General features: G+C 44.5%; 2 protein-coding genes across 2 annotated transcripts in view; both read left to right on the top strand.

The window, feature by feature from the left end:
• Window positions 1–7695, top strand: part of Pex7 (peroxisomal biogenesis factor 7) — a 66977-nt gene extending 59282 nt beyond the window's left edge. The window contains exon 10 of the mRNA XM_005390459.2: window positions 7158–7695. Within this exon, the coding sequence (XP_005390516.1) occupies window positions 7158–7229 (72 nt within the window). The 3' untranslated portion in view covers window positions 7230–7695. The remainder of the gene's footprint in view (window positions 1–7157) is intronic.
• A 7333-nt stretch (window positions 7696–15028) lies between these two features.
• Slc35d3 (solute carrier family 35, member D3) lies at window positions 15029–18308 on the top strand. Its single transcript, XM_005390458.2, has 2 exons — window positions 15029–15549; window positions 16574–18308. The coding sequence occupies exons 1-2, from the start codon at window positions 15111–15113 to the stop codon at window positions 17401–17403; spliced, it is 1269 nt and encodes a 422-aa protein (XP_005390515.1). The 5' UTR covers window positions 15029–15110; the 3' UTR covers window positions 17404–18308.
• Window positions 18309–19187: the final 879 nt, after the last annotated feature.

Raw genomic sequence — 19187 nt, 5'->3', positions numbered from 1 at the left:
CCCTATGTCTTCTTTCATCATTCAGTTAAAGTTAAGCTCAAAAAACATCACCGATGACCTCCTGAAAACCAAATTAATCTTTTCTCAAACTTCTTTCCTATTGGGCTATATTTTGACAATGAAAAACCTTCCACCCCTATGATTTTAATGCTACTTCGCTAATCTTTTCCTTTTACATCTTTGCAAAATATCTTTGTCTCCTTTGCCAGTTTCTTTCTTACCGTCCTTCTAAAAGTAGATATTCTCCAATACTCAGTCTTAGCCACCTTACTTTTGTGTAACTTCCCTTTGAAGCTGCCATTTAAGTTTAGGCCAGCGGTGCTTGACCCCTTATCCGGTTGCCTTTACTGTGTGATGTGAGTGGGCGTCTTCTTTTCCTGCAATATTCTGAACTGACACATAGTTGGTTGCTTGATGGAGCTGGACTAGAAACTTAGAAACTTGGCATAATTCCGTTGTCTCTCTGTGCTCTCAACGGGGCATCATGTTTATGATTCTTGTTAGTCAGCATCTCTTAAGTCTGAACCACGCCTTTCTAACTGCCTGCTTTCTTTGTGCTTTATTTGTACCTCTTACAACTGGTTTCTAAGCTCTTTGTTTTAGTCTGTAGATTCTCAACACTGCCTTCAGGGAGAGGTTTCTGTAGTGCAAATTTGATTTTGTTGGTCCTTAACCTGAAAATATATCAGTGGTGTCATTACAGGCAGGGGTAAGATGAGAATTGCCACCACCACCACCACCACTTCTTGTACTTAATATTATAGTCAACCTGAGTAATCCAAGTAAATCTACCTTAAACCCATTAAAAATAATGCAAGTTCAATAAGGTCAGGAAAAATAAGTATGCAAAAATAATACCTTATACTACTAGCAATTGTCAGAAAACAAAATGAGAAAAAATACTTTTACATGGCAACAATAACTGTGTGTGTGTGTGTGTGTGTGTGTGTGTGTGTAGGATTCATGTAGGAATAAAAATAAAAGATGGTAAGACTCCAGATGAAAATTATATAATTTAAATAAGGGATCTTTTAAAAAGACTGGAAAAAACTGGGGATAGAGCTCAGCAGTAGAGCACTTTCCTGACATGAGTGAGACCTTGTGTTCCACCCCAGCACCAAACACAATACAACACAACACAACACAAAATAAAACACCCTACAAAATAAAACTGGAATAAAGGCCAGACATATTATGCTCCTTCAATAGAGTAATTTATTCTTCTTGCCATTTTTGGGGCCTTTGTCCTCTAATACAGATACTACTGTATTTACCTCCTAACAAGTCTTTCTCTTTTGCAGCTTCATGGCCAACCATTCCTGTAATGCTTTTAAACCACTCTGACCATTCACCTCCTGCCATACTCATGTCAGGAAGTGTCATGTCGTAGTGTGTGGGTTATAGTCTGGTTTTCACTCACAAATCAGTGGTTAAATTGTCATTTTCATTATGTCATCTTTGCCTAGACACCTGCAAAGGTAGAATAACCTTCCTCAGGCAGAGTCTGAGCCTCTCATATTGCTTTCAAGATTCAGTACAATCTGTGTTCTTTCTAATTTTAGTTCTCACCATCATATGTAATTCTCTGTTGCAGACCATTTACACTTGATCATTTATCATCCTTGTGTTTTTGCGAGTTTCCCTTGCTCTCCTCCACCTCTGCCTGTGCAAAATATTTTTATGTTTAAGAATCCAGGGACGATTCTTTTCCTTCTCTCTTTTTCTCCATTCCTTCTTGCTTCGATACCTATTTTGAGCATCAACTAAATATTGTGAGTGCTAAGAGATATATAGTGGATTAAAGTACCTGATACATGTGTGCTAAATATATTGAATAAATATAAAAGTTTTATTAGTGTTTGGGTTAACTCTCTCCTTTTGTACAAATCCAGAAAGATTAACAAAATAAATCACATTCTCCCCTCTAGTCACTTTCTATTGAAACATCTGAGTAAGTAAAATGTTTCTCTTATTAGCCAAAAATTAGTATATTGTAACATAATGAAGCTGCCTTTTCAAAATTTAGAGTTGACATTAGTGATTTTTTTTTCACAAGGCATTCTTTCTATGTACATCTTTTTGCCTGTTTCTTCCACTCATTCTTGCCAAGGAAGCCATATGTCATACAGGTAGTTACAGTAGATTGAACAAGTTTCCCAATGGCAAAAATAATTATACACAAAATTGAGAGAAAAAGAATAATAATGATAAATGAGGAGTAGAAAAGTTGTCAATAAAGTAAATCTCTTAATGGTTCACTTGGAATTCTTTGTTATTTGTACAGCCATGTCAAATCATTTGAGATGAAGTATCTTATCAGTGGCATGTGTAAACATTTTACTGAAGTAAAGAGAACTGATAAAGTTCAAGGGTTTAAATCTGTTTTCTAAATTTCATATGTATTTTAAGTCTGGCTTTCTCAATATAATATTTCCTTCTCTAGAAGTTGCATTTAAGCTGGACAGGATGACACACCCATAATCTCAACACTCAGGGGGCAGAGGCAGGAGCATCTTGAGTTTGAGGTCAGCCTGGTCTACGTAGTGAAACACTGTCTCAAAAAAGAAAAAAGGCTGCATTTATGACCATTAGTATCGAAGATGTCCTATAACATACCTTACTCAATCCACCACTAAGTTCTAATTATACACTTCTAACTGAAAGCATTTATCTCATTAATAATTTTTGGTTCTGTAGCATCTGTGTTTTACACATAGAAAAGGTTGAAATATTTAATATAGTTGCTGTCAATATCTCATTGATAATGATGTCATGATGTTTGTGCCATAACAGTATTTAGAAATTACTAGGTTGTATTGGTAAATAATAAAACTCTTGCTTTCAAGAGTGTTTCATTGTATGTTTGAAGGAAACGGACAGTTTAGTGCAATAACAAGTAATTCTTAGTAGGGAGCTTATTCTTAAAACTTAAAATATGTTTTTTTGCTGCATAAAATTTAAAATGAAATCATTGAAGATATATCTTATATGGAGACTAACCTTGTAAGGTTAGTTATTTTTTTACTTCTCTGGGAGATAGCAGCTTTTAAAAACAAATAATGAAGATTGATTCTCTGTTTGTATGTCACGTTAAGTAAAACAATACAACATTTTGAAAAATCATTTTTTCCTCAAATGTCAATCATTTTAATTGAGTCCTGATGAGAAGGTTTGCGTTTTGGTGTCAGGTTAGAGGAAATTCACACGAGCTCAGGAGTCAGTGTACCTCAGTGGCAGCTTCCGGGTGAAGGGATACTGCCAGGGAGAGGCTCCAAGAGATATGCCTTGCACCAGCCTTCGGGAAACCCCAGCACGCATTCAGAAAAAGCCTCCTATCAGAAGTTAAGTGTTTCATCAGCGGTGTTACAAAGCAAATTAGTGACCTCGAAGCTGGAACTTCAGTTCTTCACTCACTCTTATTTATGCCACTGCCCAGATCATCCCCCCTTTGTCATGGTGCCCTTGTCTCCCGGACAACAGCAAACACACTGGGACCACAGCACACTCCTCTGTAAGCCTCTGCTTAGGTAACGCTTCCTCCGGGAAGCGTCTGCTTTCCTCACATTTGGTCACAGTGGTCTCTTTGCTGTTTCTACCAGGCTCCCGTAGTGCTGCCTTGTCCTGTCCCCCTGGATTACAGATAATTGTGGATTTTCTCTCCCCTCCTTGTGGGCTTTCTGAAGCCCATCTGTGGACCTTGCTTTAAAGACCAATGGTGTTCATTAGCCCTAAGTGATGCCACAGATGCTGATCCCATTTTGAGAACCAGGGCTAGGAGGATGGGTCCAGTTCTCTGTCACCTCCAGGTGATTCTGATGTACACCAAAATTTGAGAACCGGGCTGGGGATATAGCTCAGCGGTGCGGTACCTGCCTGGAAAGTGTGAGGTCCTGTGTTCGATTCATGGTACCAAACCAAAAAAAAATGGAGAACCACTGCCTAATGGAAATACTTTTGGGAAACCAGTTTAGTTGCATGCTTTTGATCTATTTGAAGATTGAAACTTTTTTAAAAACAGCCAAATGAAGAAAGACATTGTATCTTTTGTTAAGTCACTCTTTTTGGCATTGGATTTCTCTTATAGTTAAATACTAGGAAAAACTGTTAAAACTGGAAAATTGATCATAGTATCTGTTTTATGTTATCATTTGCCTTTAATTTCATGCCCAATTTTAGACATAATTCTCAGTCTGTTTTTTAGCATAACTGTCTATCCCTTCTCTCCATTCCATAATGTTTCTTAAAGGAAGTGCCTTATTATTAACTCACTGTATTATATCCTATTAGAAACAAGAATTTTCATCTCCCATAGAAATAATAATTACCCTGTTGAGGCAAATAAAGCTATATCCTTGTGCGTGGCCATGTTAAAGGATAATTTTCATTAAAGGATAATTAATGGCGATCATGACTTTCACAGGAGCATAATATGAACATGTATCAAAGATTTTATTGAACTTATTTATTTAATCTTTGTAAGGTATTATAGCTTGCTCAAAAGAACCAAAGGTTAGACACATACAGGCATCCACTGAATGCTGAAATGAATTTAATGATAAGAACAAAGCTGGTGAATATCCACAGGATAAGAAAAGGAAGTTTGGAGTCATCTCTTGGCTATCAGCAGCATTTCCGCAGGACAGCATTTATTGCTGTCCTTATAAATTAGAATAACTTGTATTATGAAGTTTTCTATAATCTATCAAATCATGAAATGCTCTAGTCAAAGACAATAAAAGACATAAGCCATAAAACTAGGTAACCCAGAACAGCTAATAATGGTAATAACTACCATTATTCCACTAAAAGGACACTAAATAATATTTTGCCGGTCTTGATCTTTCACAGTTTTTTCTCACAGCAAGTTGATGGTCAGAGAGGTCAGTCCTTATCCACAGGACTGAAACTGAGGTCAAAGATGGTTTAGTGCATGGAAAAGGAGATATTTTATTGCCTTTCTCATCCTCCTAACATGAGTTTGTCTTTGAAGGAGTCTGCCTGGCCAGAGTGCATTCTGAGGATTTCAGGAAACAGGGTGGGAGCTAGGAAAGGTTCCTCTCTGACCACCTGAAGGCTGAGTGGACCTCATCCTGTGAAGCAGATTATTTATTCTCATGCCTTTCGCCTTGTCTTCTTGCTAACACTTTTTACCTTAGTAGTCTTTTTAATGTTTGTCTGTCAGGTCTTATTTTTAGCACAGTCTTTTTAAAATGACCACTGATAGGTACTGCGGGACATTAAGCAGGTCCTGTCCTGACACTCAGGCCTAGAATTAAAGGGGCAGCACCGTGGGTGCTGATGGTAATTAACGAGACACTACCCCTAGGGATCATACGATATGATCTTTTTTCCTTACTGGGAGGTCTTCATAGTACCAGCCTGAAAGAATCTGGAATCTCTTTTTTAGTTTAGTAAAGTGCATTTTAAAAAACATATTTGCTTGTAAGCTTATTTAAAATTGTAGAACTAGTTGGAATTTAATTATTTAATGGAGAAATGCCACTATTTGCATTAATTTGAATCAATTCATAATTCTGTATATCAGTATGGTTTTAGATCTTCCATGTATTATCAAGTATTGATTTATGGACATTTGCTGATTCAGTGGCTTTGACCTTTGTTAGTTATTATAAGTCCTGAATAAATAAGAAAATGGATTAAAGAGTGTTTAATAGGAATTCAGAAACATAATTTATAGATACTTTGCAGGAGAGGCCTGTCTTCTCTGATTCCCTTCTTCACGATAGTTGACACTTTACATTCTTAAAGGTGCAACACTTAAAAACACACATGTGCATGAGTCAGGGGTAAATTAACATAATGCCACTGTGTCACATGGTATAAAAACTTCTAACTGCAGGACTAGGCAAATAATGATGGACAGTTTGCCTTTTACAAGGGACCATTTCTAATGGAGACAACAACCACAGCCGGTGTAAGCACTGGTTCTAGCTCAGCTCCGCCAATGGCAGTCCAGGGCCTGTGAAAATCCCATGCCCCTCCTCTGAGAGTCTCTAGAGCGCTCTCCACACTCGGTCTAGAATGAGCCCATTTGTGAAGGCAAGAGGTGCACTTTGTCTTCCTCCCAAACCCCAAAGACATGACTTAAATTTTCTAAAATTTATTCAAATCTTTTTAGATACCGTCTTAGTTACTTTTCTTGTTGCTGAGACAAAATACCTGACACCCAGAGTTAAAGGAGGAGAGGAGAAACGATCCACAGCAAGCAGGCAGTTAAGAGCACATTTGCTGTCTTTTCTCCCTTATATTTTATGCAGGCTGTTCACCCTACGGCGGATGTAGCACTCACCCGCTCAATCCTAGCCGGAACTATGCCAAGCCAATCAGTGGGCTGATTTAATAATCCCAGCACGTCACACTCTAGATCCAGCCGCCTCTGAAAAGCACCCCTATGACTGCGTGAGGCTTTGTGGGGGACACAAAGCCATAACATTCTATACTTGCCATCCCAAAGACTCGTGCACATCCCTCTATGCAAAAGGCATTTAGTCCATTGCCAACAGATGCCAACATCCTAACATTTTCAGCATTGCTGAATAGTCCAAGTCCAAAGTTTCCTCTGAGATTTAAGGCAGACTCTTACCTGCAAGACCCTACACAACTGAAGAGAAAGTTAAACACTTTCAACGTTCAATGGCACAAGATAGACATTACCATTCCGAAAGGTACAAATAGGGAGATACAACGAAATGGGACCAAAGCCACCTCTGAAAAACTCTGTCCCCTTGACTGCATGAGACTTTGGGGGGACATCTAGACATAAGCCATAACAGATGCTGTACTCAAGATGCTGTATTTCTCTCTCCCTACTTTTCTACCATCACACAATTTTAAATTACCTGCTGAGTAAAATTCTTAGTTCAGTCCAGGAGTGTGTCTTTTCAACATTTAGCTCAAGAGGTACGGAACTACATAACTCTCCAGTGGGGGAAGAAATCCTTGTAGGCAACTTCAGTCCATTGGAAACAGTCCCCAAAGTGTATCATGAAGGAGAAAATAGGCCATTTTTCAAAAAGATATCATTGGTTTTTCCTGCATAAAAGAATGCTATACACACTAAATGACTTCAGTTTTTGCTGCCAGTTTTGAATTTTTGTGCACCTAAATGTGTTTCTTATTTTGTTTCGGCTTTGTAGGTGGCTGACTGTTCTTGGGATGAAACAATAAAGATATACGACCCTGCCTGTCTTACTGTTATTCCTGCTTGACACATACTGCTCTGGTCAGAAACGAGGATGTTGGTGAAGAATTACTTACCAGCCAGTAAATTGACTATTGAAAACATAGATATTATGCTTTTATATGCTGTTCAGATTTCAAATTCTTCAGATTTACCCTGGAATCAGTTTTGAGGCAGCTAATAATAAAGACTTTGGGTCATTCTGCAAGCCTGGTACATAAGCCATATATCTTAAAATCCTAAGACATAATTGATGTTTTGGTGTATCTGATTTATACTACTGATTGAAATGAAATCTCTGTATTGTAAAATGGATTAAAATATGAGAAATCAGTAGACTGTATGGAGAGCCATATGTTTCATTTTTGTCATTTTTATATAAAATATAATCACTGCTGTTGATAAAAATCAAACTGCATGTCTTGAACATATATTGTTTTGTGACATCCCCAGTAAGACTACATTTTAAATATAGATATCTATGGATACAATAATATGTGTGATGTGAATGTAGCTGTGGTTTACATTTGGGCTCTAACAGATTTAATTTATTCAGAAGTTATTTATTGAACATCTACTATGTGCCCAACATGTAGCTGAATGAAATTCTCTCCAGAACTGCTGCTATCCTCTAAGAACATAGAATGCTGTGAGGTAAGATCTTCCTGTTATTTTTTTTAACATTTATTCAACCTTTAGATAATATACATGATTCTGTATTTCTCCCTTCCCATTTATCTACTATCAAAACATTTTTAATCTGTCCACTAAACAAAAAGACTTAAGTCCTATTAAGGCTTATGGGAACATCCTTAAAACTATTTCTAAATAATGCTACACACCCTTCTTGCCTCCTCCCTCAATCTTTGAAAAATTTGTAGATACTGAAAACTGGGGGAAAAAATAGTTTAAAAGGACATTATTAACTCTTTCAGGTTCTTATGCTAGGGGAGACAGTGCAGTAGATATTGTGAAAAGGAAAGAAACTGCTCAAAAGGAAAGAACAACTGAGATGAGCTAAAGGACAAAAGAAAAAGAAAGAAGGGAAAAAATATATATATAGAAGATAGCTAAGATAATTGTACTACTAATTCCTATTGGTTTATTGAAAGGAACAGTTAATGTTTAACTTGATCACTCTTGCAGGCGTATGTCTGATAATCTGGGCAACTACTTTGAAGATAACAATATGTAATGCAACAACCGTTGTATGACATCCTGTCATCTTGTTTTGAAATTCTGTATCGTTTTTATTGTTTTTGTGTTGTTTTGTTTTTTGTTTTGTTTTTGTTCTTTTTAAAATAAAATTGTAAAAAGGACATTGTTAAACTATTTTTATTGTTTTATATAGTATTAACATGTGCTATAAATGGCAGAAATTCTAATTAAGTTTTAAGAATTTTTAAAGAGCAAACTATATTTGAAATAATCATAGCAAAAAATAAATTAGAAATCTATTTATATTATTTACATATTTATTTGTTCCAGAAAAAAATTAAGACAACTTAAGATAGCAAAAGAAGACAGCATAGGTTCAAAGGTAGAATAAAAACGTCGAGCCAAGAGTGGGGCTGGAAAATACAGACCTCAGAGTTCAGTGATGTTGCCACTGCCTGGGCCAGAGATGTGTGCCTATGGCTTCTAGCCTCATACGTGTGGTCGGTCACATGATCTAGTGCCCATGGCCTGAGGGCAGGGACTCTGTCCTCACGCCAGGCCTGGCACATAGAAGATAACAGTAAATGTTCGTTGCATGAATGATCTTTGGGAACATATAGCCCATTCTGATTCTTACAGCAGCAATACTAGTATTAAAGTTGACCCCACTTAACATAAGTGGATTGTAATGAAGTATTCGACCTCATCCTTAGAGTTGCACAGGATGTCTCGGAGTCTTTCCTTGTTGCTTCCCTTCACCTGAACTAAAGGCACCACGCCAAGGTGTGGTTCAACACAGCAGATCCACAGTACATGTGCTCTGTATCAGCACAAGCGATAAGGACCTTGACAAGGTATCTCACCCAGCTCACATTTACAATGAAGTAAACTTCCTTTCCCTCTAGAATGTAAGAGATTATACTAATACAATAATTTACTGTGTATCTTTTGAAACAAAAATTACTGATTTAAAAGCCAACATCTCCCTTGATTCATTTCCTTCTCTGTTTTAGGGAGTTAGAGGTGTTTAAAACCCTAAGTTCATAACCCATAACTCAGGTTTTGGGAGCCTGTTGGTATGGAAGAGTGTGGCTGGACACTTCGTTCCCCACATTCTTCCCTGGAGCTAGTCCTGGAAAGTGAGGGGCAGACGTGGATTATCTCCTGAAAGAGCATGTGCACGAGTTGTGAACTTTGGTAGCTCAAGCTCAGCCACTTCTGGACAGCCAGTCATTCCTCCCAGGCGACAAAGTCGGCGTTGATCTTGTGTTGCTCCAGAGCTGCGTCTACCTGCAGTGATGGGGCAGCACGCACGAGTGGATGAAGGGAGAGGAAGCTCCCAGCCACCCATCTGTGGTCAGCGCGTTCTCTGAGATGCCTCTCATGTGTCACCCTTTTTAATCTTTCCAGCCTCCCTGCAAAGCAGCCGGGCCTGTTGTGTGGACAAGGAAGCCGAGGTTCTCAGAACGTAAAAGAGCCCGAAAGTAACGCGACTGCATTGGAAGTCTGCAGTGACAGAATCGAAGCCCTTGGTGCTGCCATGTGGCCTCCTTAGGAATAACAGAAACTGGCTCACTGAGCAACAGTCAAGATCCGGGCCTCTGTGGTGACTAGATCTTGAGCATCCCTTGGAGAACTGACAAAAATCAGCTTCCCAAGTCTGAAGACCTCAGAGTCTGAGCCTGAGTCTGAGTGATCCTATAAAGTCCTCTGGCCCCTGGGATATGCAGGCTGAGAGCCAGCTGTCCTTTCTGCCCTTGGTACTTAGCTGAGCGCTTCCAAAAATGTGCTCTTACTAATTTCTTAACTGGCCTCTCCTTAGATGTGCTAACGCACTTGACAAGTTTTTACACACACACACACACACACACACACACACACACACACACACGCACGCACACACTTGACTACTGAATGCCTCCTGCCTTCCCCACCTAGATCTCCCACAAGGTTTTGCACTCATTTTGTTCCACCCAATTGCACCTTGCTTACTAAACCAGCGCTGCCTCCTGCACATGTCTTTTCACTTACTACTGTAGAGTTAAGCTAAATGCACATTTAGGCCGCCCTAAAGACCAACACACCATTTCGTTCCTTCCCCACTGCCCACCACTCCGTGCCCCACACGTTTTTTTTTTTCTTTTTGCAGTGCTGGGGATTGAACTCAGGACCTTGTGCTCGCCAGGCAGGCGCTTGTGCCACTGAACTATATCCCCAGCCGCCGTGCCCCACACATTGAAAGTCCTATCCTTTTCACTGTAAGTATTTCTCCATTTTTGTCCCTTCCACTCAAGCTAACCACTGCCACAGTTCAAGCCATCATTAGCTTTTCTCTGGACAACTGCAGCTTCTTAAATGGTGTGTCTGTTTCCAGTTCTGTGCCCGGAGAGCCATCCTGCTCAACACAGCTGCTGGAGACTGCTCTGAACTGCAATCTGATTATCCCCATTTCAGTGTAAAACCTTTCTTTGCTTGCAGGATTGCCTACAGGAAGAAGTTCAGGCTCACTAACCAGGCAGGCAGGTCTTCTGGTCTGGTCCTGCCTCTCTGCGTGCTCTTTCTCTTCATGAGCAACACGCAAACTCTGCGTGGAACTCACCTAGGTTTTCTTCTCCATCTTTGTCCAGCCTTTTCGTGTGCCTCAAGTGCTCCATATTGACTTGGAACGTTCTTACCCACCATTTAAAAATGAGAGTATGTGAAACTGAAGAGAAAGGCTGACAATATGAAAACAGTAAACTTAAGGGAGAGGCTATAATGGAAAAATATCGTAGCAACATACAGTTAATATCCAGAATTTATACAGACTCATAAAATCACTATGACAACCAAACACAAGTGGACAAAGGATATCAGACATTTCACTGATGTAGAAAGGCAAATGTTTAACACACTTCAGAAAGGTGTTTAGTCAGACTTTGTCTCCGTGATGGCAAAGAAATGCAAATTAAAATGAGATCCCCCCTGTCTTTGCATGTCAGTTTGGCAAACATTTAAAATATTAATAATATCCAATATTGTTTAATATGGAAGCAGTATTACACACTTTTTAGTGGGCAGTTTTGCAATAAATCAAGAATTTAAGTTACCCTTTGATCCAGCAGTTCCACTTACAAGGCCTTGAAATACCTGAAGTATGGGCTGGAACAGACATTGAAGGTCATGCCTATGTCATAGTAAATCCTCAATGCCTGTCTACAGGACAAAGGTGACACTAAAGAACAGTCATTTAAAAGAGTAAGTGATGTCCTGATGTGGAAAAATAAAGTATCAGTTACCTATTTCTATGTAACAAGTATCCTCAAAACTTTGTATAAAACAACTCATATTTATGATCCCACAGCTTCTGTAGGCTAGGAATCCAGAAGCGGCTTAGCTGAGTTGTCCTGGCTCCGGTTTTCTCCTGACATCTAGTTAAACTGTCACTTCCCTGTTAGGATCGGCTTCCCAAGTCATTCACATGGTTGTTAGCAAGCCCAAGCACGGGCCATCTGTCCCAGGTGTCCCTGTGGCCTGGCATCTGATCTCCCCCAAACCAAGTGATGGAAGGAAAAGAAAATCCAAGGCAAAAGCTTCCGTCCTTCCTAAGCAAACCTGAGCAGTGGCCTGCCCCTACTTCCAGCATCTTCTGTTGGTCATGAAGACCCTGTTAGTTCGGGGTGGGAGAAGTCGGCCAGCCTGTGAATCTGACAAAGCAACGGATCATTAGTAACAGTCTTGAAAGCTGATCACAGTGTGCTTTCTTAAACTAGCACATTCCGGACACTTGGGAAATACATATATATATATATATATATATATATATTTGTTATTTGATTTTTGGTGCTGGGGATCAAACCCAGGGCCTTAAACCCTACTCATTAGTTATAAAATTTGTTTTCCTCTTGCATATTCCAACGAACATGTTACTTTTGCAATAAAAAATAATGACCTAAGTAAAATTTTGAAAAAATGTTGGTGTTCTTTTCTCTGCTCCTCCAGTCAAACTGATTTAGCTCCCCTCCTGGACTCCCCCTTTCCCTGCTGGGAGACTTCCCTGCTGCATTAGCTACATTGTGTTGCCTCCCCTAACCTGTGAATCCCTAAGGACTGACTGAGTGCTCCAATTGCAATTCTCCCTGGCTTAACAGCCTACCTAGAACAGAGTACTTGCTCTGTATGTTTGTTGAATGAATGAACTGATTGATTTAATGCCACTAATATTTATTGAGTAGCTCTAAAGATAAAGAGCTTGTGTCTAGACCCTTGATACTTTGGCCAGTTGGCCAAATAGCTATTTGACCTCAGATCCACATTCTTGTTCAATTAACCTTGCTAAACATAGTATTGTTATCTTTTCCCACCTTTCTTTAGGAGTTTATCTAGTAAATGATTTTGCCAGAGGAGGGATTAAAGTTTTTATTTTTTTTAGAGCCCTAATAAAGAATCTATGCAATAAAATGGAGAAAATGTGCTGTTTCATGCTGCTGTAGGTTTCAGATATTAAGCTAAACAGTCTTGCCTAAATGAAATGGGTAAGGCAGTCTTCTACCTAATGTTAGTATCACAAATGGAAGCAATTATGATTGCTGGAAGAAATGAATCATCTGCAAACTAGGTCTACACTGCCACTTCTTTATAATATTCACGGAGGATAGTTAGGCAGCTATCCTTTAATTAGAATGAGCCTAGAAGCAGAAATCTGCTATTTGCTGATGTCTTTAAAAAGTTAATATTCAGTTTTTTAATCTCTGTCTCTATCTTGAGTAAATACTTACCACACACATACACATAATTTAAACTGCTGCTTCAGGCTTATTTCCTAGAGAAATAACACCAGCTCTTGAACAGAGTTCCTTAAATAGCCAGCAGTGTGTAACCACAACTTTTAGCAATAAAAACCGAGAGCTCCCTGGGGAACCGGAAGCACGTATTTTCAGTGTAATGCAGTCCACTGTTATTCCTGGAAAGTTAGCATCCTGGGCCATTAACAAACATTTTCCTGAACGTCCACCTGTCGGGGACAGGAAGGTGGCTCTACGAGGCACTGGGCACATGACCTAGTCGACTGCTTGAGACTGATCTCTCTTTCTCCAAAGTGAGCGTCCATAACAAAAAAAGCTGGCTTAGACGAAGGAAAGCGGCGATGCTGTGATCCCTGTCGTAATTGTTTTCTTCCGCAGCTTCAACTTCTGGCCTGGAGGGTCGGGTTCAGCCCGGAGATGGAAAAATAAGAGTCGGGGGAGATAAACAGATCGGGTGTGTCAAGGCAAGGTGGTGCAGCATTTAAAGTTCAGGAGATTGCTTCTCCCGGTGCCAAAGAGAAGTGGACCGGAGCCAGCAACTGAAAGAGAAGGAGCGTAGTGATTTCGAACTCTCTTCCTCCAGCCTGAACTCTGGCAAGGCCACACAGTTCAGGTAGCGGAAAAAACCATGCCTGGCGCTTAGAGATGACCTGAGCTGAGCGAGCCGCTCTGCCGCTGAATTCACTACCGTTCTGGCGTTACTTCCCAGGGCACTGAATTGATATCAAAGTCACTAAAATCTGGCACCTGGGGGGGATCTCTTTTTATCTCAGCCATCTGGGAAGCACGCAGTTCACAAGTCCTGAGGGGTGAGGGTGTACCCTGGTAGGGCAGGTGATACCCACACTCCTGTCCTCGCCTTGTTCCCCAAAGCGACCCGGGACTGGCCCCAACACTGCGACTCGTTCCCCGGATCCAATAAGGTGATAAGGAGCCTCCCGGCCAGGGCGGAAGGCCTTGGACTCCTGCCAACCCACCCAGACCCTAAGAGCCAGTACATCTAACCCCTCCTCGCTACGGTTCGGGTAGCGGCTCCTCCACGCTCCTCCAGAATTGGTAGTGGCTACTTGCGCTACAGACTTCGTTTCTGCTTTTTCCTCCCCCGTCCTAGCCTCGCTTGAATGTGTGCCTCCTCCTCCAGGATCTGCCTGCGGAAGCTTCCGCAGAGCAGCGCGCCTTCTCCCAAGACCCTTCCTGGAAGGCGCGCAAACCCGGTGTGCAGCGCCCGGCGCCGGAGCGGGACGAACCCGGGGCTCCAGAGCTCGCCCCGGACGCGGGTTCGTGCAATGTTCCGGAGTCGGTGCCCGGATCAAGAGTTAGTAGGGGCTCCGTGGCGCGCCCGCACCGATGGGCTTCTCCTCCCGCGGCTGCGCTGGGAGAGACCGTGGGTGGAAAATTCGCTGCAGCACTCGGGCAAGGGGCCTGGGGGCGCCCTCACTTGTTGCGACCAATAAGCGGTGCTCGATCCCCGAGCGCTGTTGTTTCTAAATTCGTCTGTGGCTGTGCCCGGGATCCCCGCCACCCGCGCCCCCCGGCTCGGCGGCTGCAGGAGGACAGCGGGAGCCGGGTGGGCGCTGGGTGCCGAGGGGCGCAGGCCCGTCCCGCGCTCTGGCAGCCGCTCGGCTTCCCTCAGCACAGCGTCTCCCGGGCCGGGAAACCGCCGGGCGCGACCCACCGCGCTCGTCACCTACTCAAACGTCGCTGTCGCTAGGATTCCCGCCACTCCTCTCACACCGGCCCCCCCACCCTGCCACTTTTCGGAGTCCCCCGCCCCCGCCCCTGCCTCCCCGGAGCTGCTGCGGGGCAGTCGGACGCCGAGCCGCCGCGCGCGAGGACGCCCGGCCGGAGCTGCCTCTCGCCGCGGCGCTGGGCGGGCTCCCCCGCCGCCCTCGGTCCTCTGCGCTCCCTGCGCCCCCTCTCGCGGGCCCCCGAGCTCCGCCACTGCCGGGTGCGGTGGGGCCGGCGCGATGCGGCGGCTGTGCCGCGGCCGCTTGCTGGGCATCTCGGTGGCCATCGCGCATGGGGTCTTCTCGGGCTCCCTCAACATCCTGCTCAAGTTCCTCATCAGCCGCTACCAGTTCACCTTCCTGACCCTGGTGCAGTGCCTGACCAGCTCCACCGCGGCGCTGAGCCTGGAGCTGCTGCGGCGCCTCGGGCTCGTCGCTGTGCCCCCCTTCAGCCTGAGCCTGGCGCGCTCCTTCGCGGGGGTCGCGGTGCTCTCCACGCTGCAGTCCAGCCTCACGCTCTGGTCCCTGCGCGGCCTCAGCCTGCCCATGTACGTGGTCTTCAAGCGTTGCCTGCCCCTGGTCACCATGCTCATCGGCGTCCTGGTGCTCAAGAACGGCGCGCCCTCGCCGGGGGTGCTCGCGGCCGTGCTCATCACCACCTGCGGCGCCGCCCTGGCAGGTGAGCGGGCCCCGCGCCGGCCCCCGGCCCACCCCACCGGCGCAGGCGGCGGGGTCGCTCGGAGCAGCACCCGCCTTCCCAGGTGGGGACTCTGAGGCTGGGAGAGGTGGAGCGCGTTGAGAGCGGTAGTTCGCCTCGCAAAAGGGACTTTGCCCGGAGACCCAGCGGAGCCCCGGAGCGCTCCGGCCGCCTCCCTCAGGGTCCCCCACCAAGTAACCAGGCTTCCGACCCCCGCCCCAGTCCCCGCGCACCGCCCTTCCCGCCGCCCCCGCCCGGGCTTCCGCGCTCAACCCCTTCCTCCCGCGGCAGAGCCGGAGTCCAGCCCTGGACTGAGCCGGAAGGAGGGGGCCGAGAACTTCTCTGGATCACACGGGGCTGCTATGGGGGAGGGACGGGGCGAAGCCTGGGCTCCCAGGGCAGTTTGGGGTGGCTGCAGGCGGGCGGGGGGCTGCGGGCTTGAGGCGAATGGGGTCGGTGTGGGACCCAGACGCGGGCTGGGGTCGGCGGTCGGACAGATGGGAGCAGGCAGGGGCTGTGGGTCTCGGGGATCCCGGCCTGGGACCTGGAGAGGCGGAGTGGAAGCGCCCTTCGCTCGGCGATGGCCCAGCCGGGGTGGGACTCCACCAGCCAGACCCTCTCCCTTCCGATGCTCCAGGGGGGTCGGGGGTAGCGGTACCACGAGCCTAGGTGACCTCGGTGCGAGCCCAGGGGAGCCAGAGCGCCTACCCTGAGAGCACCTGCGCCCACCATGGCCTTTGACAGAGACAGAGGATGATGAGTGACCCGGGGACATGGCAGGAAGGGACCTCTCCGTGCGCATCGCACTGTGCATGTCTGAGCTTGGCTGTAACATTTTACCCGGTGGCCCAGGCGCGGTGGGCGTCTCTTAGGTACCTGGAAAGTCGATAGGCAGAGCCGGGGCGCCAACCGCGTCTACTTTCCAACTCGATGTGTTGCCCCACTGGGAACCCACCCGCCCCAACCCGGTGTCTTCTCTCTTTTTCCTTTCTGTGCTGCGCTCCAGGAGCCGGCGACCTGACCGGCGACCCCCTCGGGTACGTCACGGGAGTGCTGGCAGTGCTGGTGCACGCCGCCTACCTGGTGCTCATCCAGAAGGCAAGCGCAGACACCGAGCACGGGCCGCTCACCGCGCAGTATGTCATCGCCGTCTCGGCCACCCCGCTGCTGGTCGTCTGCTCCTTCGCCAGCACGGACTCCATCCACGCCTGGACCTTCCCCGGCTGGAAGGACCCGGCCATGGTCTGCATTTTTGTGGCCTGCATCCTGATCGGCTGCGCCATGAACTTCACCACCCTGCACTGTACCTACATTAACTCGGCGGTGACCACCAGCTTCGTGGGTGTGGTGAAGAGCATTGCCACCATCACGGTGGGCATGGTGGCCTTCAGCGACGTGGAGCCTACGTCTCTCTTCATTGCCGGCGTCGTGGTGAACACCCTGGGCTCCATCATTTACTGTGTGGCGAAATTCGTGGAGACCAGAAGGCAAAGCAATTACGAGGACCTGGAGTCGAAGCCCCCCGGAGAGGAAAGGAAGCCAAGTGGAGACCAGCTGCCTTTCGTGATGGAGGAGCTGCCTGGGGAGGATGGAAATGGTGGGTCAGGGGGTGGGGAGGGAGCAAGTAGCTCCACTCAGCAGAGTGTACTAGAGGTGACAGGCAGCCACCAAGGGGTCCCGCCGGTGGCTAGGAGCTCACCCCTCTCAGACAGCTCCGAAGAAGGGAGTCGGAGGTCCTTAAAGGATGCTTATCTGGAAGTGTGGAGATTAGTTAGGGGAACCAAGTACATGAAGAAGGATTATTTGATAGAAAATGAGGAGTTACCCAGTCCTTGAAAGGGATGTGCATGTATGTACATATGTACACATAGTTATTTTATATGTTAGAAATAACATTTTAATGAGGGCTCTCCCATTTTTATTCTTTGGGGAGTAGGGAAGGGAAGCAGAGAAACAAGCTGAAAGGGACAAGCAACACAGTGAGCACCCATGTGAGTTACTAGCTGGGCTTTACCTTTGCATCACCGAGGGAACAAAAGTGTGAGGGTGCTTAACAAGGTCAAACAGTGGTTTCAGCTTCGACTCCTGGCACATTTAGTTTTTGTCTTTACAACCATAACCAAATATCTGCATGTACCAAGAGTCCTTCAACCACCACCTCCAAAGATAGAATGTAAAAGTGATTGCTTAATAAGTTCAAAGGTTACCCTCAGGGGCACATTTTTAATGATAGAAATACAGTTGTTATTGCCGGCTGGGCAAAGAGTATATTGTTGAATGACAGCTATAAATACACTAAATTGATGTTTACTGTTTAAAGTCATCTGAAATATCCTGTTTACTCTAATTTTGCTTCACTTGTTTTTTAAAAATAAATGTTCTACTATTCTATATTGGTAAAAAAAAAAAAAACACTGAAGCTATTTTGCCTATATGAGCTCTTAGCTTTGATTATAATGTCTCAAGTTTGCTTTTAGTAATTGCAAAAATATTTAAAAAGTTGTTTTGGTTTCTGGCTTTATAGTATTTATTATTGAGTGCCATAGCCTTTGAAAAAGTCAGTTTTACTGTGTAATATTCTTTCAAGCAGATGCAATGGCTGAGATGTAATTGTGTGTTGACTGCAGTCCAGCCAGAAGAGACACCTTCCTATAAGCAATTCCAAGTCCCACTTCACATCCTGAACCATGTTACAAAAGAGCAACTGCTATATTCACATTATGATATTTTTCTATCTTAACTTTGTCAAAATAAAGTATGAGTCTGTTAAAAGACGTGTCATTAGAAATCTGTGTTAGACATCTGTGTCCTATTGCTGCTGTCCAGTTCTTGTTTGCTCTCACTGTGGAGTGTATAACGTCAGGTGAGCAAGCACCAGCCCACTGGGAAATTTCTACATGGCAGCTCGGTTCAAAACAAGCACAAGGGCACATTTTCCAGTGAAGGAAACCATTATGAAGTGAAGGACTGTCTCATGCTGAGGGGTAAAAGCCATCCACACCGGACATGGTGTTTGAGATGGAATAAATAGTAGCATCCTCGGAGGGGAAGGGCTCCACGCACCCTGCAGGAGAGGTACTTTGTCAGTCAAGTGCTCTTAGTTGCCAGCGTATTCCTGACACTCTCACATGGTAGCATCTTATATTTTTCTTCCTTAGAAAGAAAAGCAAAAATGAAGTTTCAGCTCCATCAGTTTGATGCCACATGTTGGCAAGCAAGTATAATTGTGGTGGTTTCTAATTGGTCCTGACTTACTGGTTTTCACAGGCAATCAGTGCCTTCCGTAGGTACCTAGAAGCCATTTGAGGTGTAGGAGCCCTCCAATGGCTGCAGTTAGAAGTGGTTGGCCAGAACTATAATGACGTTTTAAAAAAATAACTGGTATTTCTGACTTCAGCTTGCCAGAGGGCAATGTCCTGTTACAACAAAGTGAAGCTGAGAATTAATGAAAAGCAGCAAAGCTGAATGAACTTTGTTTTTTGTTGTTAATACCACTGTCAGATAAATGGATAGAATGATTGTTTTTCACTGAAGAAAATTCCCCTTTGATTACAAATGTAAGTTGGCATTTATTACAAAAGATAAACTCTTGCCAACAGACTTGTAGAGGTACCATATTA

Source organism: Chinchilla lanigera, unplaced genomic scaffold (assembly GCF_000276665.1).
Source record: "Chinchilla lanigera isolate Chin_1 unplaced genomic scaffold, ChiLan1.0 scaffold00038, whole genome shotgun sequence".
NCBI lineage: Eukaryota > Metazoa > Chordata > Mammalia > Rodentia > Chinchillidae > Chinchilla > Chinchilla lanigera.
This window is presented reverse-complemented; position numbering and strand designations above follow the sequence as displayed.

Bases quoted from the DNA above. Each gene is read 5' to 3' on its own strand.
- Slc35d3 (XM_005390458.2), top strand. From the start codon at position 15,111: ATGCGGCGGCTGTGCCGCGGCCGCTTGCTGGGCATCTCGGTGGCCATC. The intron at 15,550-16,573 runs GTGAGCGGGCCC...GCTGCGCTCCAG, and splicing joins CTGCGGCGCCGCCCTGGCAG to GAGCCGGCGACCTGACCGGC.